The sequence below is a fragment of the Myxine glutinosa genome, chromosome 5 (genome assembly GCF_964187855.1).
Source record: "Myxine glutinosa chromosome 5, kmMyxGlut1.1, whole genome shotgun sequence".
NCBI classification, from domain to species: domain Eukaryota; kingdom Metazoa; phylum Chordata; class Myxini; order Myxiniformes; family Myxinidae; genus Myxine; species Myxine glutinosa.
This window is the reverse complement of record NC_136265.1, coordinates 170,584,218-170,608,171: the sequence shown is the minus strand read 5'-3', so window position 1 is coordinate 170,608,171 and position 23,954 is coordinate 170,584,218. Positions and strand designations below refer to the sequence as shown.

Here is a 23,954-nt window from a genome sequence, read left to right as displayed (position 1 = left end):
TGGAACAAAACGTACTTCGTCCCATCGGCGTGAAAAGGCCTTTTATATTTTCCAAAGTCCAATGTTGTGAGCCAATCAGAAACCCTTCCCTTTGAGTTTTAGCAGCTCTTCGTCGTTCTTTGGGCACGGGCCACGTTTCAAGTGTATGGACTATTATGAATGCTTACACCACTGGTGTCACCATCAGCATCACGGTGTAAACAAAAGCCATGGACAACGATGGCCGAACACGAGAACATCCAAGCAAGTGTTGATGAAAAACTCAGGTATTGATCCAGAACCTAAACAGGTATCAGCATCACCGCACCTACAAATCCACGCTTTCTGTATTCCATGTATCATCTGTTGTTGTAGAAACATTTAGAAACGCATGAAAAGCAACATCAAAAACAAGACCAAGCTGATGTTCCCTGCACTGGCATGCTACATACAAACAACATGGAGTGCGTGTATGCATCCTGCAGGTCTTTTCAACAAAATCATCAAAAGGATGCTCATTAACCATCATTTTGCCCTACCCCTCTAACCTCCCCCCCTTTCCCCCCAATTCTTCAAACCACATGCTCATTCTTATTCCTTTTAACTATGCAAGCTTACAATCGGGTTTTATTTATAAACATTATTTATGAATCTGATGTTGCTCTGAATCTGATTATTTATGAAACACTCTGGTGTTGGGCTAGCGGCTAGGGTGCCGGCCTAGGGTCCTGGGTTCGAATCCCGGTCAATCGCTGAATTAACGCCCGGGGGGTTGACTCAGCCTGTCATCCTTCCGAGGTCGGCTAATTGAGTACCAGTTCACTGGTAATTCCCTGTTTGTCGTTAAAGGCAGCAAAAAGGGTTGGCGGCAAAAAGGGTTGGCGTCAGGAAGGGCATCCGGCCGTAAAACATTGCTTCAAAAAGGGGACCAAAAAACAACAACAACCACGGTGCCCGAAAAAGGCCAACCCCCGCTTTGCGGGGAAAAATGGCCTCTAAAGGTGGTTTTTTTTTTTTTTAATGAATCTGATCCACACCCACAATGTTCTCCACTCACCCATATTCTTTCCCACATCCCTAATTTGGCCCAACTCTCCCTCCATTTGGTCCTTCATCCCCGCTGTTGATGTGTTCCCCCCTCTCTTTCTACTTTGTTCTGTTTCCCCCCTCTGTACCTTTTATTCTGTTACATCCTGATCTGTTCAATGTTCTAGCGCCTCCATGAGCCTCGACAATGCATACAAAAAAAAAAAATAATTATGACAATGATAATTTTTTTTTAAACCTTGATCTCGAGCCTGGGGGAAAACATCAACTCAGACATCAGAATGCAAATAGACTTTTAAAAACTTTTGTTTTGTCATCTGTCATTACATCCAAATAAAAGTACGACGGGCCGGTCAAACCACATCTTTCCACCGTGGTTAATGGAACCCTGACAAACGTCAAACAACATCAAACCCCATCTGGAAAGATCCACGTGACACACTCTTGGTGACCAACCAATGGTGTTCGACATGCCAGTGAAACCGAGAAGATGCTTGTGTGCGCACGCGTGCCTGGGGCAAAAAAGAAAAATAAATAAAAATGATCGAATTCGAGAAGCCAGCTCAACTTGTGACAACACGAGTCTTCGCAGCGGACATTTTGTAAAACACCGTCAAGAAAAGAAAAGGAAATAAAGTTTCAGGCCAATACTGAGGATCGGATCGACATGACCGTTTGGTTCAGGAGTGCAGCGGTAATGGGGTAGTTCACCGTTTCTAAAAGAAGAACGGTCAATCGAAAAGTAAAGGGACCACTGTTGTCAAATTGTGACAATCACATGCGTATTAAAACCATCGGCGTGTAGACATATGCACACCATTTTGATATGGCACGAGTCCCTGGGAGTGATATTCAGCTGGCATTTTCCATTGTCGAAATGGGGGTGAGGCCTAATGGCACCAAGCTGCTGCTGCCCCACCTTTTGTGCAATACTCCTCCACTGCCCTCTATCCCCAGCCAACTCCCTCCACTCTCCCATCTTACTTACACACTTCCCGACACAATTTTCCCATCTCAGCCAAGGTCAACCTCCTTCCCCTCCTACCTCACTCCCCCGACCCATCCACTTTCTTTTTGCCATTCTCTCTTCCTCCATCTGCACCAGGTAAACAACCCACCTCAGATGGCTCTTTACCAATCACTATCAAGCTCATCTTCACATCGATCCCCTCCCTCAGTTCACCCATCCTTCGTCGATCTACCCTTCACTTCTGAGCCAATTGCTTTTGCAGGCTCTGCTGTTACCTCCGCCACATTATGTTTTCACCCATCTGCTTGTTTTGTCTGTAAACAGTAGATCTCAAAAGGTTATGGACGAATTCCAACTAAAGTTGGTGGATACGTTGGGTGTGTGACAACAAGGACAAATTGATTAGATTTTGGTGAAGATCCACATTCAGATCCTATAATGTTAAGTGATTCTTCACCATTGAGAGATCGGGCCAAAACAATATATAGCACGATATCTCAAAAGGTTGTGGAATGTATCGGACAAAACTTGGTGGACCGGTTGGGTGTGCGACGACGACAACCCGATCCGATAATTTTTTAAGTGATTCTTCAACATTGAGAAATGGGGCCAAAACAACATACAGCACGATATTTCAAATAGTTGTGGACGGATTAGGACAAAACTTGGTGGATGAATTGGGTAGGTGACATGAAGATACAGATTCGATTTTGGTTAAAGTGCAGATGCAGATCCAGCCTATCAGTGGGCTACAAAACAAACTGTTTGGCCTGTCGGAGGTACGCACTCTACCGAGTGTTGTTCTCATTGATTCTCTGTTAGTGCCACTCCCCCAGGCCGTAATGGTAGGCCGTTATTACACAAAACCCCAGAACCTTCCATTTCAATTTCCTTTATATTTTTCTGCCCCCCCCCCCCCCCCACCCCTTTCACCCCCCATGAATCCCTGCACATGCACATGAAGAGTGGCCTCTTCTACACCTCTGTCTCCGAACCTCGGTCACCGTTGTACCTTGATACTCAAAAATGCTTCACGGCCAGATCCTCTTCCCCTCGAAGCTGATGTTCAGTTCCTTTCTCTGCTTTCCGACCCACATTATCTCAGTCATCTCCAGGCTCATCCTCAATCCATGTCTTTCAGGCGCATCCTTCCACTCCTCAAACGCCTCCTGCATTCCCATCATTATTTCTGCAGAACATCCATCCATTTTTTCTTTTTTCATGGGTTGCCCTGTCGGTGTTCCAACCCTCACAAAGCAGTGAACCAAGGCAAAGAAACCCATACACCGTATATGTGTTTCGGTTCATCTTCTAATATCCTTGTGATCTCTGTAAAGTACATTGATGTCTATTAATGACTTTGTCTTGCAAATTAATGACCGATTTTTCATTTTCTACTTGCAGGTTACTGTGTACACAATCCTCGATGAGCCGAAGATCAATATAAAAGAATGCATTTGAAATAAACTCCAGACTGTTGTGACAATGGTAGAGTTGGTAGACAGTGTAGGGGCAAAGGGCGCACGCTTTAAGTCTTCCACAAGGCTTTTCTGCCGGTCTAGTTTCTCTGCTGTCTCAGCACCTATGACCCTCCCCAGTTCCTACGAGATCCACACGATCTTCCTGTAAACCCTCTCATGGTTCAACTCCCAAAATGCAGGCTACCTGCACAACCTCACCAGTTTGCTCATCATTTCTCCCGTGGGTGGGACAGTCTTATTGAGACGGTTCAATCACACTCTTCCCTCTGGGACAAACAGGTGGTGCACCTAGTGCCTGTACCCAAACTCGATGAGTTATCCTTCCGAGGTGAGTCCAAAGCTCATTACCTTACTTGTTTTATCCAACTCTTGACTCACTGTCACTACATTGCCATTTTTGGACCCTTTGCCAACTTGCATTTCCACAAGCTTTGACTTATTATGCAAAAAAGAAATAAGTAAACAAGAAGACGTCATGCAGAGCACAATATTTACAAAATCCACCCCTCCCCCCCCAAAAAGGTGCCATGGATACATCAAATTGTCCATTTCAATAAGATTTTAAAAAAAAATTTTTTTTTTAATGTATACTGAATCGAGGCTCGTAAAAGAGCTGACATTTACTTCACAAACAAATCAACCAGACAAACAAAATATATAAAAAGAGGGAGCGGAAGACAAGAGAAGGGGAAGCACACAAACACTCGAGAGCACACAACATTTAAGAGCAGGGAGATGTGTGGGAGGGAGAGGGCTTGGGGGGAGGAGGCGTGGGAACGGGGGGGGGGGGGTGTGGGAGAAGTATAAAACACAAGGACACCAAGGACTTCCAGGACAGGTTGGTATTTCAAAAGAGTGGAATTGGGGTGAAATTAGCGGGGAGAGAAAAGATCAAGGTTTTGGATGGGGGAAGATAAGAGATGGTGGTGAACAGCTGTTTTAAAGACCTGGAGGGTGGAGTGGGATTGAAGAGAGTGAGGGAGTTTGTTCCAGAGGCGGGAGAAAAGAGGAATGAAGGAGTGAAGGTGAGCAGAGAGTCTTGATTTTGGCAGTTTAACCATAAGAGGGTTGCAGGCAGATCTTGTGCGACCTGTAGGAATATTTGCTGGACAGAGCCCAGAGAGAGCTGGGGGGGGGGGGGGCAAGGCCAGAGAGGAGTCGGTAGAAGACGGAAAGACCACCAACCTGCCTGCGGTGAGTGAGTGAGAGGCCCTTGGAGTTAGCTTCATCGCGGGAGATTCCAATGATTCTGAATGCTTTGGTTTCAACAGCGTGAAGACGAGCTAGGTGTGAGGCAGGAGCACCAGCCCAGAGGGGAGAGCAGTATTCCATTGAGCTGCGGATGAAAGCCTTGTATGTGGTGAGGAGCTCAGGTGTGCCAAGGAAGGACTTCGCACGACGGAGGATGCCCAGTCGGCGACTGGCTTTGGAGGCCAGATTTGAAATGTGGTTTTCCCAGGAAAGATCATGGCAGATAGTGAGACCCAAAAGCTTGAGTGACAGAACTTCTTGGAGAGGATTATTCAGAAAGTGGATGGGAGGGTTGTCCAGTCGGTCTTTTCGGAGAGACATCGTAAGAGTGTGAGATTTGTCGGGATTGAAAGACATGTTCCACTTGTATGCCCAGTCTGTGATTTTGTCCAGGTCTGCAGAGAGTGAGGAAGCTGCAGACTGCCGATCTGAGGGATGAAGAATGGAGCGACAGAGAGTAGAGTCATCAGCAAAGAGATAGAGAGGATTTTCAAGAGAGTCAGAGAGATCATTGATAAATAAAATAAAAGAGAGATCATTGATGAAGACCAGAAAAAGCACAGGGCCCAGAACACTGCCTTGGGGAACTCCAGCCTGAACAGGAGGAGGAGATGAGAGAAACCCATTCAGGGCCACACGTTGACTACGACTAGAGAGGAAGTCCGCCAGCCATGCGTGGAGATTTCCATGGATACCAAAAGAGGAGAGTTTGGTGAGCAGAGCGGGGTGCCAGACCGTATCGAAGGCACGTGATATGTCAAGGGAGACAGCTCTAATTTCCTGTTTGGCATTGAGGACCTCCATCCATTGTTGAGACAGCAGAAGCAGCATGTCCAGAGTAGAGCGACCTGGTCTGAAACCAAATTGATGATCAGAGATCAAGCCATTGGAAAAGAGGAAAGATTTCATATCTGAAGCAATGATGGATTCCATGACTTTGCTGATAATTTGGAGAAGGCTGATTGGTCTGTAGTTGCTGGGATCTGTTTTTGCACCTTTTTTGTGCAAAGCGGTGATGTTGGCAGATTTCCAAGCAGATGGCAGATGACCTTGAGCAAAAGAGAGGGTGAAGAGAACAGAGAGAGGGAGTGAAAGAGCGGAAGAACAAGATTTTAGGACCCGTGGGCTGATGCAGTCAGGTCCAGTTGCAGAATCAGAGTCGAGGGTTGACAGAAACTTTTCCACCTTGTCAGGAGGAAAGGACACAGAGTCCAGGAGCAGCTGGGTACGATTGGGTACGGTGGGTACAGAGAGGGATGGGTTTGGGACACAAGATTTAGAGGCAAACACAGAGTTGAGGCATTCAGCTTATTCACGTGCGGAGTCAGCCGTGTGGCCGTTTGAGGTGAGTGAGGGGATGGAGGGGGAACAAACACCAGAAACAGATTTGACCAGACGCCACCAGGATTTGGAAGAGGGAGACAGATAGAGTTCTGTCCTGAGAACGGAGAGATATTGTTTCCTGGCTCTCCTGAGGGTGGACACACACTTGTTTCGGGCTTTGTGAAAGGAAAAAGAAATTGACAATCTTAATCAAAGTTCGGGTCAATCGGATTATAATTGATGATTTTTCAGATGAAAATTGATATTACAAGTTTGACCTTGAGTTGACCTATGACCTTTTGACCTCAAAAATAGTTGGATTCCAAATTCAGTTAGGCACTGTGCAATTGCTGTTTAATTTCCAAATTAATAAGATGAAACTTGATGATTTTAGAATTTCGATCTTGAGTTGAACTTTTGACCTCAAAAAAATAGTTGGTTTCTCAATTCAGTGAAGCACGATGCAATTGCTACTTAATTTTCAAGTCAATCAGATGAAAATTGATGGTTTTTCAGATGAAAAGTGATGATTTTGGAAGTTTGACTTTGAGTTGACCTTTGACCTTTTGACCTCAACCAATAGCTGGTTTCCCATTTTAGTGACAATATACAAATGCTGTTCAATTTTCAAGTCAATCAGATTAAAAATGACAATTTTAGAAACTTGACCTCAAGATGACCTTTGACCTCAAAATCAATAGGTTTCTTCATTATAACGACCTCTGCCAAATCTTCTTCTTCGAATTTGAATTCGAAAAGACAAAAATCTTCGATTTTACAAGTAGTCAGGTTCACTATGTCAATAAATTATATTTCGTTCAAAATCATGGTAGATTAACAAACCTATACATTTTTGGAAAGGTTATAGCATAAGGAAACTAAAAATCAATGTTAACATTTGGAGAGATACCTGTATGGCGGCCATTTTGGATTTTCAAAATGGCCACTGTAAAATACATATTTTGTTCTATTTCTGCCTCTAATTACCCTAAAAACTTTTTAAAATATACTAAACCTATATTTTCAGGGACAAGGAATCCAATGAAAGTATCAAATTAGTGCTATGGGGAATGGTAAGACACGAATCAAAGGTTTTGAATTGCAAAATACTGTCTTTATATTCGCGATAAGTTGCATAATCAAATACATGTTATCATTTTGTACAGGCAGTTAATAACATCAAAATGTGTCACAATAATTCATATCACCAAACATACACAGGCAGTCAGCAAAATCATATATATGTTGGAACCCATCTGTGGATCGGTCCCATCGGCCGATGGGTCTGACCCATCTGTGGATGCACGAGAAATGACAATGCAGACCCATCGGCCGATGGGTCTGCGCCATCTGCGGATGTGTTGTTCACCTTGAAGGAATGTGTTGACAGAATGGTGCTCTTCAATCAGGTACACAGTCATTGGAATTACATGTGGTAGGAATTTAACAGAGATGATTTTTAAATGTTTAACAGATTAAACCACATGTCACGGACTGCTTTGTAAACATTTATGACATCAATTGCTTATTTTTAGGTTCAAATAAACATACTCATCCACCATTGATGCATAGGAAACACAGATGGGTTCACCTTCAAGGTGAACAACACATCCGCAGATGGCGCAGACCCATCGGCCGATGGGTCTGCATTGTCATTTCTCGTGCATCCACAGATGGGTCCAACCCATCGGCCGATGGGACCGATCCACAGATGGGTTCCAACATATACACATGCAGTCAGTATAACCACATCTACACAGGCAGTCAATGACAAAATCTACACAGGCAGTCAATGGCATCAAACATACACGATTACAGAATATGCCATTTAGAGTTCGTCATCACTGTCCTGTGTGTCGTATCCGACAATATAGTCCGCATCGTTTTCACAGTCCGTTCCACACAAGCAAAGGTCGGTCAAATTGATTGGCAAATCGAATTGGTCGAATGGTCGATCGAATCGAATCGAATCGAATCGATCGAATTGGTCGAATGGTCGAATGGTCGATCGAAGCGATTGGTCGAATGGTCGAATTGGTCGAATGGAATTGGTCGATTGGTCGAATTGGTCGAATCGAATTGGTCGGAATTGGCAAATGTAAACATTGATTTTCTGATTTTCCATGTAATAACGTTTCCAAAAATGTATAGGTTTGCTAATCTACCATGATTTTGAACGAAAAAACATAGTGAACCTGACTAAAGTAACAAGCGTTACGCCTAGGTCCCCCGTCGGTGAAGTGATGCGAGTTGACAAAGTGGAAGACGCAAGGCGGCCATCTTGGATTTTGACGTGGCGACCCAATTTTCAATAGCGTTCTTCCTTATGCCTAGATACACCCACACACCAGATTAGAAGTTGGTACTTCGCTTGTTTTTCAAGATATTCCGCTCAAAAGGTTCAGACGTACATGGTGGCGGCCATCTTGGATTTTGATGTGGTGACCCAATTTTCAATACCGTTCTTCCTTATGTCGAGATACACCCACACACCAAATTAGAAGTTGGTACTTCGCTTATTTTTCAAGATATTCATCTCACAAGGTTCAGACATACATGGCATCAGACATACATGGCGGCGGCCATCTTGGATTTTGACGTGGGTTGCACCCACACACCAAATTCGAATGCGGTCATTCGCTTACGCACGCACGCATGCCCGCACGCACGGACACACGGACGGAGGGGAAAACCATAGTCCCCCTTTCGCTCCACGGTGCGACGGGGGACAATAAATGAAGCAAATGTTGTACATTACAGCAACATGAACAAGCAAAGGAAGTCATAATTTGCAAAACAATTTTACACCTACAGCTGAGAGAGAAATATGTCAAAGCGTTCCGCTTCATTCCTTTCTTACAGTTGTAATGGACAAGACAACGTTGGCATCGCACTACCCGCCATAAAAAGAGATCACCTTGCCATGCACACCCAGATCAGATGACCAATGCGAGCCTTACCTCGAAGCATTGAGTATGTGCGTTTGCTTGCGTTTCTTGGGATTCAGTAGAACAACCACACACCTGCAAGAGAGAAAGATAATGCAAACAACGTCGTATAAAACTGGCATCAAGAATACAACAGCACAACAATCTCGTGCAAATAATCATTGATGCGTATTGTTTAGAAAGTAAACTTAAGGCTCGTCCAAAAGTTCACTGGTGCGAATGAAGAGAACGATCGTTTCGGAACGGGATGCCACGCACATCAACGAAACTTTTATCTTTTTATGGTGGAATGTTTTATTTTTTTCTGGTTTCTTCCATTTCTACAACTTCTCGCTCACACTTTCCATTCCACCATCTAGATTTACCACCGAGGTGTTTCTTTTAAATTGGAACAAATAATCCCCACCTAAGAATGTCAAAATCTCTCTTTTGCACGTGTTACCTGGCCATGTCAGGATGGACTTTAACTGGAGCCCCCACCACCTCCCTCCCACCCCTTCCACTTTAACTGGAGCCATAGTTTGCGAAATATGAGAGGTCAGGGGCCACAACTTGTGGGATTATCATGAAAGATGTCCAGGAAATAAATACGAAAATAAGTAAAGTAAAATAAAATATCACGAAATCATTCAATCAACATTCTGAGATGTTCAGGCAGAGAAATTCCTTGAAAATTGTTGACATCACAAGGAGGAACCAATTTCAACGCTTGTAATGCATTTCTTCTCAGGGTATTTCACAATGTTTCTAAACATACAGTAAGTTCACCCCATGTAAAGTTTTGACTTTTTCAACATATTTCAACACACAGCTATTTGATCTTCATTTCAACAATATTGATAGATAAAGGTGATATAATACAACAAATATCATGAAACATTTACATTTTGTAGTCCATTGTATAATTTAAATAAACATAAATGCAAATTTCGCATGTGGAAAAAGTAAGTACACCCTTGGCTCTAATAGGTGGTATTGCCTCCTTTGGCAGAAACAACCTCAAGTAGGCGTTTCTTATAACTGTCTACCAGTCTCTGACATCGACTGGGAGAAATTTTTTGCCCACTCCTCCATGCAGAATTCTTTCAGCTGTGCGATGTTCGAGGGGTTTCTTGCATGCACAGCTCGTTTCAAATCCCCCCACAACATCTCGATGGGATTTAGATCCGGGCTTTGACTTGGCCATTCCAGAACCCTCCATTTCTTTCTTTTCAGCCATTACTTGGTGGATTTACTGGTATGTTTAGTCATTGTCATGTTGCAAAGTCCAACTTCGGTTGAGCTTCAACTCTCTGACAGATGGCCTCAAATTATCCTCAGGCACCCTCTGCTACAATGAAGAATTCATAGTGGATTCTATGATGGTGAGCTGCCCAGGCCCTGATGCAGCAAAGCTGCCCCAAACCATAATGTTTCCACCACCATGCTTTACAGTTGGTATCAGGTTCTTGTGGTCAAATGCTGTCTTTGGTTTTCACCAAACATATCTTCTGGTACTGTGGCCAAATAGCTCTCCCTTTGACTCATCTGTCCAGAGCACATTGTTCCAGAAGTGCTGGTCTTTGCTTCGGTGTTCATTGGCAAACTTTAGTCTTGCCCTGATGTTCTTTCTGGACAGCAAAGGTTTCCTCCTGGCACACCTCCCATGTAGATCAAATTTGTGCAGCCTCTTTCTAATGGTAGACTCGTGCACTTTGACATCAACAGTGGCAAGAGCTACAGGTTCCGTGATGACATTCTGGGGTTCTTAGAGACTTCTTTCAGCATCTTGCGGTCTGCTCTCGGGCTGAACTTGCTGGGGCGGCCTGGCCTGAACATGTTGGCAGTTGTTTGGAATCTTCTCCACTTGTAGATGATCTTCCGAACAGTCGAATGATTGATTTCAAATTGTTTGGAGATTTTTTAATCCCTTCCCAGACTCGTAGGCATCTATAACCTTCTTTCTGAAGGCCTCAGAGAGCTCTTTTGATCTAGGCATGGTGACGCCGCACACTTCAACAACAAAGAGCAAACCAAACTAAATGTCTGAGGTTTAAATAAGACGGGTTCCTCCAAGATCCTCTCTAACGATGTTCTAATCATTTGCACCTGATTCTAATTTTAGGTATTTGAAGTAGTGATAAAGGTAGGGGTGTACTTACTTTTTCCACATGTGAAATTTGCATTTATGTTTATTTAAATTATACAATGGTGTGGCGGGCACAAGGGGTAATAATTCCGCGCACCAGTGGGTGGCGCGAGCGCCCAGGCGGGGAACTGAAATGCATGCCCCGCCTTTCGGCCGATCGGCCACGCCCGGGGGCAAGGCGTGGCCTCGGGACATATATGCGGGCTCTAAGCTCGAGCCCACCCAGTGCTGATATGCGAGCTCTTAATAAAGACTCTTGTTTGTATCCACTAGTTGTGGCCTACCTCTCTGGCAATCGAGTCGTGTGTGCACAGCACCACACTGGTGACCCCGATTGGTTCAGCCGTTGCTGACCCCCGAACGCGCCATGGCTACCAACGCCGTCGCAATCAAACTCCCGGAGTTTTGGGAAGCGCAAGCCGACGTTTGGTTTGTGCAAGCCGAAGCTCAGTTCCAACTCCGGGGCATCACGGCGGACGAGACCCGGTACTACCACGTGGTCGCCGCCCTCAGGCCCGGCACTGCCGCCCGCGTCATTTCCATCCTTCGGCGCCCGCCGGGCGACCACAAGTACGAGGCGCTCAAACGTCTCCTCCTCGCCACGTTCGGCCTCATGGAGGTCGAACGTGCCGACCGCCTCCTGGACCTTCCCGCCCTCGGCGACACACGACCATCCGTCCGGATGGATTTCATGCTGTCCCTGCTTGGAGACCAGCGCCCGGATTTCTTGTTCCGCGCACTTTTCCTCCGCCAGCTACCGATACAGGTGCGCCTCGCGCTGGCTGGTTCCAAAATCACGGAACCCCACGCCCTGGCCGGAGAGGCCGACAAGATTTTCGCGGCCTGCGACACGCGGTCGGTGGACGGTGCTGCCCCCGGCTTCCCTCGTGGCCGCTGCTGCGCCCCGCCCACGACCGCCACCACCACCGGCACGGCCGACGCGGCCGCCACCGCGGCAAACCTGGTGCTACTACCATGCCAGGTTCGGCCGCAAGGCTAAAACGTGCCCCCCGGCGTGTTCTTTTGACGGGTCGGGAAACGACCGGGCCGGCACTCACTTGCGGCCCTGAGCGTCGGCCATTCCGGCAGCCTCCTGTTCATCACGGACACCTTGTCCGGGCACCGTTTTCTTTCCGACACGGGAGCGCAGGTAAGCGTCCTCCCTGCCTCCGCGTCCGACAAGCAAGCCGCGGGCCGGGGCCCCGCTTTGCTTGCCGCCAACGGTACACCCATCCGCACATTCGGGAAGCGTTGCCTCTCACTGCGGTTCGGAGGGCAGCGCTTTCAATGGTCGTTCGTCACCGCGAGCGTGCCAATGGCCCTGCTCGGCGCGGACTTCCTATGTGCGCATGGGCTGTTGGTCGACTTTAAGCGCAGACGTCTCGTCCAGGCCGAAACCTTCAGCTCGCTCGCTTGTTCGCTGAGCGGCTCGTTGAGCAGCTCGCTGAGCGCCTTGCCAAGCGGCTTGCTGAAAGGTTCCGTCCCGGCGAGGTTCGTCTGCATGCTTCCGGCAGCGGACGAGTTTACCCGCCTCCTCGCCAGTTTCCCGGCCCTCACGCGGCACACCTTCTCAGCGGTGGCCGTCCGATACGGGGTGGAGCACCATATCCCCACGGTCGGGCCGCCGGTCTACGCCCGGGCACGCCGACTCGACCCCACGAAGCTCGCCGTGGCGAAAGCGGCGTTCGCCACGCTGGAACGGCTGGGTATCGTACGGCGCTCCAACAGCGCTTGGGCCTCTCCTCTGCACATTGTGCCGAAGCCCGGCGGTGGATGGCAGCCGTGCGGTGACTACCGCCGGCTCAACGACGCCACCACCCGACCGCTACCCGGGCCCGCATATCCAGGACTTTTCCGCCCGGTTGGCAAACACGACCGTGTTCTCCAAGGTGGACCTAATCCGGGGCTACCACCAGGTCCCCGTACATCCGGACGATGTCCCAAAGACGGCCGTCATCACCCCTTTCGGCCTCTGAGTTCCTGCGGATGCCTTTCGGGTTGAAGAATGCGGCCCAGGCGTTCCAACGGCTCATGGACAGCGTCTTGCGCGACTTACCTTACATCTATGTCTACCTGGACGACATCCTAGTCGCGAGCGCGTCCCGGGAGGAGCACCTGCTCCACCTCCGCACGCTTTTCGAACGCCTGGGCCAGCATGGTCTGTTCATGAACCCCGCAAAGTGCCGTTTCGGCGTCGCCGCCATCAACCTCTTGGGGCACCGCATCACCAGGCACGGGGCCGTCCTTTACCGGCCAAGGTGGAGGCGGTCAGGGGTTTCCCACGCCCCCGCACGATCAAGAGGCTCCAGGAGTTCCTGGGCATGGCAAGTTTTTACCACCGCTTCGTGCCCCACGTCGCCCAGCTCCTCCCCCCCCCCCTGCACGAGGCCCTCCGGGCAAGCCGGGCAAAGGTGACATCGCCTGGTCGGAGCCGATGGCCGCGGCGTTTGCGGGCGCAAAGCTGGCCCTGGCCAACGCCACCATGCTAGCGCACCCGGCGCCGGATGCACCGATCGCCCTCACCACCGACGCGTCGGACTACACGGTGGGCGCGGTACATGAGCAGTGGTTGCGTGGTGATTGGCAGCCCCTGGCGTTTTTTAGCCGGCAGCTTCGCCCGCACGAATGCCGCTACAGCACCTTCGACCGCGAGCTGCTCGGGCTCCACCTGGTGGTACGACACTTCCGCCATCTGCTCGAGGGCCGCCCATTCACGGCTTTTGTTGATCACATGCCCCTTGTGTTCGCGATGGCCAAGGTCGCCGAGCAATGGTCGGCCCGGCAGCAACGTCACCTCTCTGCCGTGTCCGAGTACACGACGGACATCCGTCACGTCGCGGGTAAAGACAGCCCGGTGGTGGATTGCCTTTCCTGGTCCGTCGCGCACGCGGTCCACCTCAGGATCGACTATGCCCGGATGGCGGAGGACCAGACCACCGCCCCGGCGTCCAGGCCTTGCTGACCGCCATCACGGGCCTCCGTGTCACCCAGGTGCCGTTCGACGTCGTGGGCGCAGCCCTCTTGTGCGACGTCTCCCTCGGCCAGCCTCGCCCCATCGTGCCCGCTGGCTGGCAGCGCCCGGTTTTCGACGCCATCCACGGCCTGTCACACCCGGGCACGAAGGCCTCCCAGAAGCTCGTCGCGGCGAAGTTCGTCTGGCATGGCCTCAGGAAGGACACCCGCGACTGGGCCAGGACGTGCCTCGCGTGCCAGCGCGCAAAGGTCCACCGCCACACCCGGGCCCCGTTGGCCCCGTTTACGGTGCCCGAGCGTCGGTTCGACCACGTCCACGTCGACTTGGTGGGACCTCTGCCCCCCTCCTCACCATGGTGGACCGCACCACCCGGTGGCCGGAGGCTGTGCCCTTGGCGGCGACGACTGAGGCTGACATCGCACACGCTTTCATCGCCACGTGGGTTGCCCGGTTTAGTGCCCCCTCGGACATCTCGTCCGATCGCGGCGCCCAGTTTACCTCGGAGCTCTGGGGCGCAAGGGCTCGGCGTCAAACTGCACCGCACCACGGCCTACCACCCCCAGGCCAATGGCCTGTGCGAGCGCTTTCATCGCTCCATGAAGGCCGCACTCCGGGCCAGCCTCCACGACAGCAGCTGGGCCGACAGGCTCCCCTGGGTCCTGCTGGGCCTCAGGGCGGCACCCAAGGACGACTTGCGCGCATCCTTGGCAGAGCTGGTCTTCGGACAGCCGCTGCGGGTGCCAGGCAAGTTTATCCCCGACTCCACGGCTCCACGGTTGCCCGCCCTAAAACGTCGCCCCGGAGCTTCGCACGGCGGAGTACGTTTTCATCCGACACGACGCCCACCGGGCACCGCTACGCCCCCGTACGACGGGCCTTTCCGCGTGCTGGAGACCGGGGACAAACATTTCACCGTGGACATCGGCAGTGCCCCGGATCGTATCTCCATGGACCGCCTCAAGCCGGCCCACCTCAATCTGGACCACCCCCCGCAAGCAGCTCTGCCTCCGTGTCGAGGCCGCCCCCCGGCGGTCAGACCCCCGGCACCCCCCAGCCCCGTCGTCCCGCTACCCCCCAGCCCTGCACGCATCGCCAGGGGGCGTTTTGGCCGGGTCATCCGGCTTCCCCGCAAGCTCACCCTTCAGGTGCGCGGGAATTCTGGGGCGGCGCGTGTGGCAGGCACAAGGGGAAATAATTCCGTGCACCTGTGGGTGGCGCGAGCGTCCAGGCGGGGAACTGAAACGCATGCCCCGCCTTTCAGCCGATCGGCCACGCCCGGGGGCAAGGCGTGGCCTTGGGACATATATGCGGGCTCTAAGCTCGAGCGCGCCCAGTGCTGATATGCGAGCTCTTAATAAAGACTCTTGTTTGTATCCACGCATTGTGGCCAACCTCTCTGGCAATCGAGTCGTGTGTGCACAGCACCACAATGGACTACAAAATGTAAATGTTTCATGATATTTGTTGTATTATATCACCTTTATCTATCAATATTGTTGGAATGAAGATCAAATAGCTGTATGTTGAAATATGTTGAAAAAGTCAAAACTTTACATGGGGTGTACTTATTTTTCACGTGACTGTACCTTTTACCACACGCACTGTACCATGCAAACACCATACTCTCCCGTCTCTCTGCCTTTGCTTATGCAGCAACAATGTAACGCTTTGGTGCGTGGAGTGTCGGATACGTTCTCGGGAATGGAGCTCCATGATGAAAAACACTCGTACTTGTGTGCTTGACATGTGCAATGCTTGACATGTGCTCGTAGTGCTCGACATGTAATCCGGAATGTTTTGTGCTGAAGTCAGCACGTGATAGGATGAAGCAGTGCTTAAGTCATTCCTCATTACTCATGGTGCTGCCCATTTACAAATGGGCGACGAGTGCCAAGAACGTTAACTCGCGCTGTGCCCAAGCAGCCGAGCTGTGAGCAATGCTTCCTGCCGTTTAGCAGACGTGGAGAATCGCAGGCAATCCGAGCCAGGCTTGGCCTATTGCCTCACGTGCTGAACCTCGGACCTTTAATTTTTCTACACAAAGCCCAAAAACATGGCTGATGTCAAATACATTCCATTGAACAATATTAATCACTAATGACTATTTCTGTGATACTGCACAAGAAGGAACTTGAGAAATTCATTAAACAATTACAACATGCAACCTGTCGCAGTCTCGGAAACCCTGCCCACCTTCCCTCCTCTTCACACTCGTTACGGTACATTACATCTTGAGCTATCCCACCAGTCTCTCTTACCTCCTCTGCACTGGCAAGTTCTGTAGTGGTTCAGACCAGAGCTGGTTTAAGCTCGGACGAAATTCCACGTTTCCCCATGAGCAGATGAAGGTTAGAGAAGCCATTTTGGTTTTATGGGAATCAACTAGTGTGCGAGTCTGGTGAATCGAGACACTAAAGCTCTGTCCTGAGAGGGTTCAGAACACGCTGGTGGAGATGAATCATTATTCATCACAGTATAAACCGTGGTGAAAGATTCAAAGCTTTGTTCATTCATCTCTCACCTTTGAGGTTACCCATAATTTATTTACTTATATACAACCTCAGTCGGTTTGGAAAAATGCAATTAGAATATTGCTGTTTGTGGTTAATTTACATCGAATTCCTAATGATGCAATTCAAATGTCTCGCCTCTCAATAGAAGAACCGCCTTCAGAGGCCATTTTTCCCCGCAGAGCAGGGGTTGGCCCTTTTTGGGCACCTTGGTCCCCTTTTTGAAGCAATGTTTTATGGCCGGATGCCCTTCCTGCCACCAACACTGTTAGTCGCCTTTAACGACAAACAGGGAATTACCAGTGAACTGGTACTCAATTAGCCGACCTCGGAAGGATGACAGGCTGAGTCAACCCCCCTGGCGTTAATTCAGCAATCAACCGGGATTCGAACCCAGGATCCTAGGATCCCAAGCCAGCACCCTAACCGCTAAGCCAACACCAGGCTCAAATAAGCCTCTCAATGAAACTGCTTATTCACATCCACATTCATGGCAGATCAGAAAGCTTTTAAAATACTGGCAGCACAGGATAACAAAATGTTAGCATGTATTAAAGGTCCAAAATATATATATTTAAATAATCAGATTTTTGAAAGTGCAAATCAGCCTTAACTCAGACATTGCATTAAAATGTTGATGGAAAAATACATAACATTAAAGATAGAATGGCATGTTTAATTGAAAAATAATTCCCAAGAAAATGTTTAAATATCACTAAACCTCGACTTTGAGGCATGGAAAGGTGGTTTCAGGGGAGTAAAACGCCACATCGTAAATGGGAATGCTGCTGATGCTGCAATGTTCCATTTATACACACACTCACCCTGAGGATACTTTGAGCCTCCAACCTGCTGTTCAAATCATCAAGCACCAAGACCAGAAACAAAAACAACTACAACTACCTGATCAGCTGTCGCCATCAATCGAGCACTCGAGGGGAACCGATGAACATGCTGAGCAAAGAGTATGCAACAGTACAAAATATTTCTGCCTCAAAACATTGGCCAACTAGAACAGCACTCGGTGGAGTGCATACCTCCATACGGCTGAACAGTTTACGGTTTGTATGGCTTAGTGGTCAGGGTGCTGGCTTGGGATCCTAGGATCCTGGGGTCGAATCCCGGTCGATCGCTGAATTAACGCCAGGGGGGTTGACTCAGCCTGTCATCCTTCCGAGGTCGGCAAATTGAGTACCAGCTTGCTGGGATGAATGATCCCGGTGTGTACCCCGGTTTAGAATAGGTACACCGTATCCCTGCGCATCGTAAGAGGGGACCAAGGGTTGGCGTCAGGAAGGGCATCCGGCCATAAAAACATTGCCTCAAACAGGGAACCATGATTGTCATGGGGCCCGCAAGGCCAACCCCCGCTATAGCGGGGAAAATGGCCTTAAAACGATCATTCATTCATTCATTCATCCCACTGATAGGCCGGATCTGGATCCGAACCTGAACTAAAATCGAATCGGCTTGTTCTTATCACCAAACCAACTCATCCACCTAGTTTGGTCCGAAGTCGTCCACAACTTTTTGAAATATCAATATCTTTGGCGTTTTTGGCCCCATTTTGGTAAAGAATCACTTAAGGAATTAAAACATTCTTGGATCCAGATCGAGATCCATGGCCAGATATTCATCAAAATTGAATCAATCCGTCTTTGTCACGCACCCAACCTGTCCACCAAGTTCCCTCCAAATCTGTCCCAAACTTTTTGAGATACCCCGTTCACAGACAGACAGGCAGACAGACAGCCAAACGGACAAACAAGGCTAAAAACATTAGACAAAAAAAACATGAAAAACCCTGAACAAACTACAAAGTACAGGCTTCCAATTGTTAATTTATTATTATTATTATTCAGAGCAGAGAAAGTTAATATCGACAAACAACACTGCTTTGAAAATTTCACAAATAATAATCATGATAACAATGATAATTCTTAAAAGGCGGCTTTCTTATGCAATACAAAGTGACAACAAGCTGTTCAAAAAGTGTCATATGACGATGGATAACAAGCTACGTGGTCAAAATAATTTTGGCATAAAAAAATGACAATACACACAAAGAAGGAAGTGTTTCGAAATTCCTAATTTTTTTTTCTTTCGTCACACTACCATGAGAACGTTCCATCTGAGAAGTATTTAAACAAAGCAAGCTGTACAAAACATTGTAATAAATAAATAAATGCATAAATAAATTAATAAAAATACTTTATTGGCTTTTTAGACATCGAGGAAAAGTGAAAATGTACTGCTCAAGATAACCATTTTATTGTTGTGAATATTCCATATAATAACAGTGTTTATTCAATTGTGGTAAATAATTATCAGCAAATTATTATATCGGCTTGACCAATAAGCAAGAGATGTTAGTCGAGGGAACGAGAAGCGACTTGAAAACAAGCAGGGCTGGTGGGAGAGCCTAGAGGTGTGCACATCGGTCTCTGAGCCATCTAGCCTGGGTTTGAATCTCATTACAGCTATAAACTGACACCCAGGTGTCTGGCAGGGAAGGTGAGGCATCGATGTATGCACCGTCCCTTGGGTTGGTGCTAAGCCGTAGGACACGTCTGCCAGCAGAGAGGGTCTTGAGGATGTTAAAGATCCCCTAGTTACCTAGTATATTCTGTGACGATTAGGCAAGTTGGCACCGGCACCCTGAACAAATTAATAATTCCTGCTATCTTCAATCGAGTATCCTGCTTTGCAGTGGTGACCCGTCCAGGATTGGTTCTCGCCTAGAAAGGTTTCTTGACTCGTCATGATATGCTCCAGTGCTTTGTAAAGAGTAAAAGCCTCTAATTTATAGAAATACTTTCAAGTGTTTGTGTGTACGCTATTATTTCACGGCCGAACTGTAGCACCTGGAGAGAGGCCCTAAATTTGGGGTGTACGTACTTCAGAATCTGGACAAAGTTTCAAGCTACCATACGTTGGCCTTGAAGTCTGATGAGGCCAAAGGGCACGGGAATGTGTGTATTGGCATGTGTGTATCCCATGCGTATCCCATGTGTGTATTGGCATGTGGGGTTAGGCAGTGCTTCTGCTGGCAAGTAGGCAAAAGGTAACCACCATGAGGCTAATAACTCCAAAGCTTTCCAATGTCCAACACGTCCCGAAAACACCGCAGGGAAAAGCTCACCCAGTCGGGCAGCACCGGTAGCCCCTGCTATTTAAATATAATTGAAAAAGAATAAAAATAAAAACCAACTTTGTTGCTGCGACACTCAAAACTGAAATTATGAAAACACAATTAGTGAATAATGACATCACCAAATTAAACAATAAATTTTACATTCAAACTTTAATGGAATATGGGAGAAAATAGTTAATCTTGAATGAACCGTATTTATTCCTCTTTTCTTAATGCGGAAACAGAATACGAGGGAATCTACTGACTGAGAAAGAGAATTCACGAGTGTTCACCGCAACACATCCACAATGGCAAGATTGAGTGGTCGCATCCATCAGACACACTTTGGCCAGTCCCTGTATCTACCTTAATACTATCTTGTTCAACGGAGATTATGGACAGGTATTGTGATGAAAAGGTGAGAGGTGTAATAAGCCAAGTTTTATCCCTCTCCCACCCCCCCCTCTTCCCATGCCTCCCCCCCCCAAAGCCCTCTCCCTCCCACAGATCTCTCAATGTCTCCATGACTCTCGGTCCCTGCTCTCAAATGTTGTGTTTGTGTCTTTCCCCCTCTCTCCCCAACTTGTCTACCGCTCCCGATGTTATATGTTTTATGTGTCGGTTTGTCTTTCTGTGTGATTAATGTTCGCTCTTTCACGAGCCTCGATCTTGTATACCAAAAAAATAATAATAATAAGAAGTTGCCTTTTGCTAGCCAACAACCAAATGCATACTATATTCTAAAATAAATAAATAAATAAAAGAAACAACAATGTTGGAGTGTCATGGTTGGAGTGTCTCCACTGAATCTGGGAGGCTGAAGGTTTGAACCCTGGCAGGGTCATACCAAAGACGTAAAATTGTACATATGGCTTTTTTGCTTTACGCTCAGAATTTAACCGAGAAAGAACACGGACAAACAACCATAGGTTTTTTTTTTTTTTTTTTTTTTTTTTTTGGATACAAGATCGAGGCTCGTGAAAGAGCGAACATTAATCACACAGAAAGACAAACCGACACATAAAACATATAACATAGGGAGCGGTAGACAAGATGGGGAGAGAGGGGGAAGGACACAAACACAACATTTGAGAGCGGGGACCGAGAGACATGGAGACATCGAGAGATCTGAGAGAGGGCGAGGGCTTTGGGGGGGGGGGGGGGGGCGTGGGAAGGGGGCAGTGGGAGAGGTATAAAACATATGGACACTGCCAGGACTTCTAGGAAAGAAGTTGGAATTTCAAACAAGGTGGATCTGGGGTGAATTAGCGGGGGTAGAAAAGATCAAGGTTTTGGATGGGGGAAGATAAGAGATGGTGGTGAACAGCTGTTTTAAAGACCTGGAGGGAGGAGTGGGATTGAAGGGAGTGAGGGAGTTTGTTCCAGAGGCGGGAGAAAAGAGGAATGAAAGAGTGAAGGTGAGCGGAGAGCCGAGATTTCGGCAGTTTAACCATCAGAGGGTTGCTGGCAGATCTTGTGCGACCTGTAGGAATATTTGGGGGACAGAGCACAGAGAGCTGGGGGTGCAAGGCCGGAGAGGAGTCGGTAGAAGACAGAAAGACCACCTACCTGCCTGCGGTGAGTGAGTGAAAGGCCCTCAGAGATAGCTTCATCGCGGGAGATTCCAATAATTCTGAAAGCTTTGGTTTCAACAGCGTGAAGCCGAGCTAGGTGTGAGGCAGGAGCACCGGCCCATAGGGGAGAACAGTATTCCATTGAGCTGCGGATGAAAGCCTTGTATGTGGTGAGGAGCTCAGGTGTGCCGAGGAAGGACTTCGCACGACGGAGGATGCCCAGTCGGCGACTGGCTTTGGAGGCCAGCTTGGAAATGTGGTTTTCCCAAGAAAGATCATGGCAGATAGTGAGACCCAAAATCTTGAGCGACAGAACTTCTTGGAGAGGATTGTTGAGAAAGTAGATGGGAGGGTTGTCCAGTCGATCTTTTCAGAGAGACATAGTAAGAGTGTGAGATTTGTCAGGATTGAAAGACATGTTCCACTTGTTTGACCAGTCTGTGATTTTGTCCAGGTCTTCAGAGAGTGAGGAGGCAGCAGACTGCCGATCTGAGGGAAGAGGAATGGAGCGGCAGAGAGTGGAGTCATCAGCAAAGAGATAGAGAGGATTTTCGAGAGAGTCAGAGAGATCATTGATGAAGACCAGAAAAAGCACGGGGCCCAGAACACTGCCTTGGGGAACTCCAGCCTGAACAGGAAGAGGAGATGAGAGAAACCCATTCAGGGCCACACGTTGACGACGACTAGAGAGGAAGTCCGCCAGCCATGCGTGGAGATTTCCATGGATACCAAAGGAGGAGAGTTTGGTGAGCAGAGCGGGGTGCCAGACCGTGTCGAAGGCACGTGATATGTCGAGGGAGACAGCTCTAATTTCCTGTTTGGCATTGAGGATCTCCATCCATTGTTGAGACAGCAGAAGCAGCATGTCCAGAGTAGAGTGACCTGGTCTGAAACCAAATTGATGATCAGAGATCAAGCCATTGGAGAAGAGGAAAGATTTCATATCAGAAGCAATGATGGATTCCATGACTTTGCTGATAATTGGGAGAAGGCTGATTGGTCTGTAGTTGCTAGGATCTGTTTTTGCACCTTTTTTGTGCAAAGCGGTGATGTTGGCTGATTTCCAAGGAGATGGCAGTTGACCTTGAGCAAAAGAGAGGGTGAAGAGAACAGAGAGAGGGTGAGATAGAGCAGCAGAGCAGGATTTTAGGACCCGTGGGCTGATGCCGTCGGGTCCAGTTGCAGAATCAGAGTCGAGGGTTGACAGAAACTTTTCCACCTTGTCAGGAGGAAAGGACACGGAGTCCAGGAGCAGCAGGGTACGACTGGGTATGGTGGGTACAGAGAGGGATGGGTTTGGGACACAAGATTTAGAGGCAAACACAGAGTTGAGGCATTCAGCTTTTTCACGTGCGGAGTCAGCTGTGTAGCCGTTTGAGGTAAGGGAGGGGATGGAGGGGGAACAAACACCAGAAACGGATTTGACCAGACGCCACCAGGATTTGGAAGAGGGAGACAGATAAGAGAGTTCGGTCTTGAGAACGGAGAGATATTGTTTCCTGGCTCTCCTGAGGGTGGACACACACTTGTTTCGGGCTTTGTGAAAGGAAATGAGATTTCCTTCCGTTGGATTTGCTTTCCAGGAGACGAAGGCAAGTTGTTTCTGGGCAACAGCCTCACCACAAGATTCCGTGTACCATGGACGGGAGGAAGGGTATGACAACTGAAGACGAGATGGGATAAATCTGTGCATGAGAGAGAGCAATTTACTTTGGAAGAATTCCCAGGATGAGTTGATGTCAGAGGTGGTAGAGATGGGAGACCAGTCCAGATGATTGATGGCTGCTTGAAGACCGTGCCAGTTGGCCTGAGTGAAATGCCAGACTCGTCGACGCTGAGCAGGCTCCCTGAGGATGGTCAGAGAGATGTCCACTTTAACAAGGACATGATCAGATGATCCGATCGGAGCAGAAGAAGAGCAGCAGACATTTTCAGGGAAGTTAGTCATAACCAAGTCCAGAAGAGAAGATGTTCCGTTGACTGAGATCCGGGTCGGGAAATTGACAGATTGTGTCAGTCCCAGTGAGTCGCAGAAGTCCTTTGCTGAGGAGCCATGGCTGGTGAGAGAGGTACCCACACCCAGCCAACTGGCATGATGACAGTTGAAATCACCACATATGAGGAAGAGAGAGTTGGGATGAGTAGATAGAAGTTGGTCCATATCATCAGACAGCGAGATGTAGATGGAGTCATCACTGTTTGGTGGACGGTACAACACACATATGAACAAGAGGTGGGAGCGAAGGGGAAGCCGTAGCCAGAGGTATTCCTGGGGGTGAGGTGGAGAGAGTGCAGTGCAGGGCGAGTGAGGAAGAGAGTTTTTGATAAAGATAGCAACCCCGCCTCCAGGACGAGGCTCAGGTCTATCATACCGGAGGAGGGAGTAGCCCGGGAGAGATACTATGGAATCAGAGACATCATAAAGGAGGAAAGTTTCTGTTAAGCAGATCACGTCTGGTTTGACAGAAGCAACCTGTATGGAGAGATCAGTTAAGTTTGAACGAAGGCCCCGGATGTTTGAGGTCCATACCGTTAATGAAGAGGAAGGGGGAGCATCAGATACAGAACAGGGGGGAGGAGGGGTAGGGTAAGATGTGGAAGAGGTGGAAGAGGTAGGGAGAGCTGTTGAAGGTGTG

The 23,954-nt window shown here is 48.4% G+C and overlaps 1 protein-coding gene across 5 annotated transcripts in view; it reads right to left on the bottom strand.

Moving 5' to 3' along the window:
• LOC137426748 (mitogen-activated protein kinase-binding protein 1) overlaps window positions 1-23,954 on the bottom strand; it is a 214,895-nt gene that overhangs the window by 182,921 nt on the left and 8,020 nt on the right. For all 5 annotated transcript variants that reach the window (XM_078779071.1, XM_078779067.1, XM_078779068.1 and 2 more), the window contains exon 3: window positions 9,012-9,074. In XM_078779071.1, the coding sequence (XP_078635197.1) occupies window positions 9,012-9,074 (63 nt within the window). The remainder of the gene's footprint in view (window positions 1-9,011; window positions 9,075-23,954) is intronic.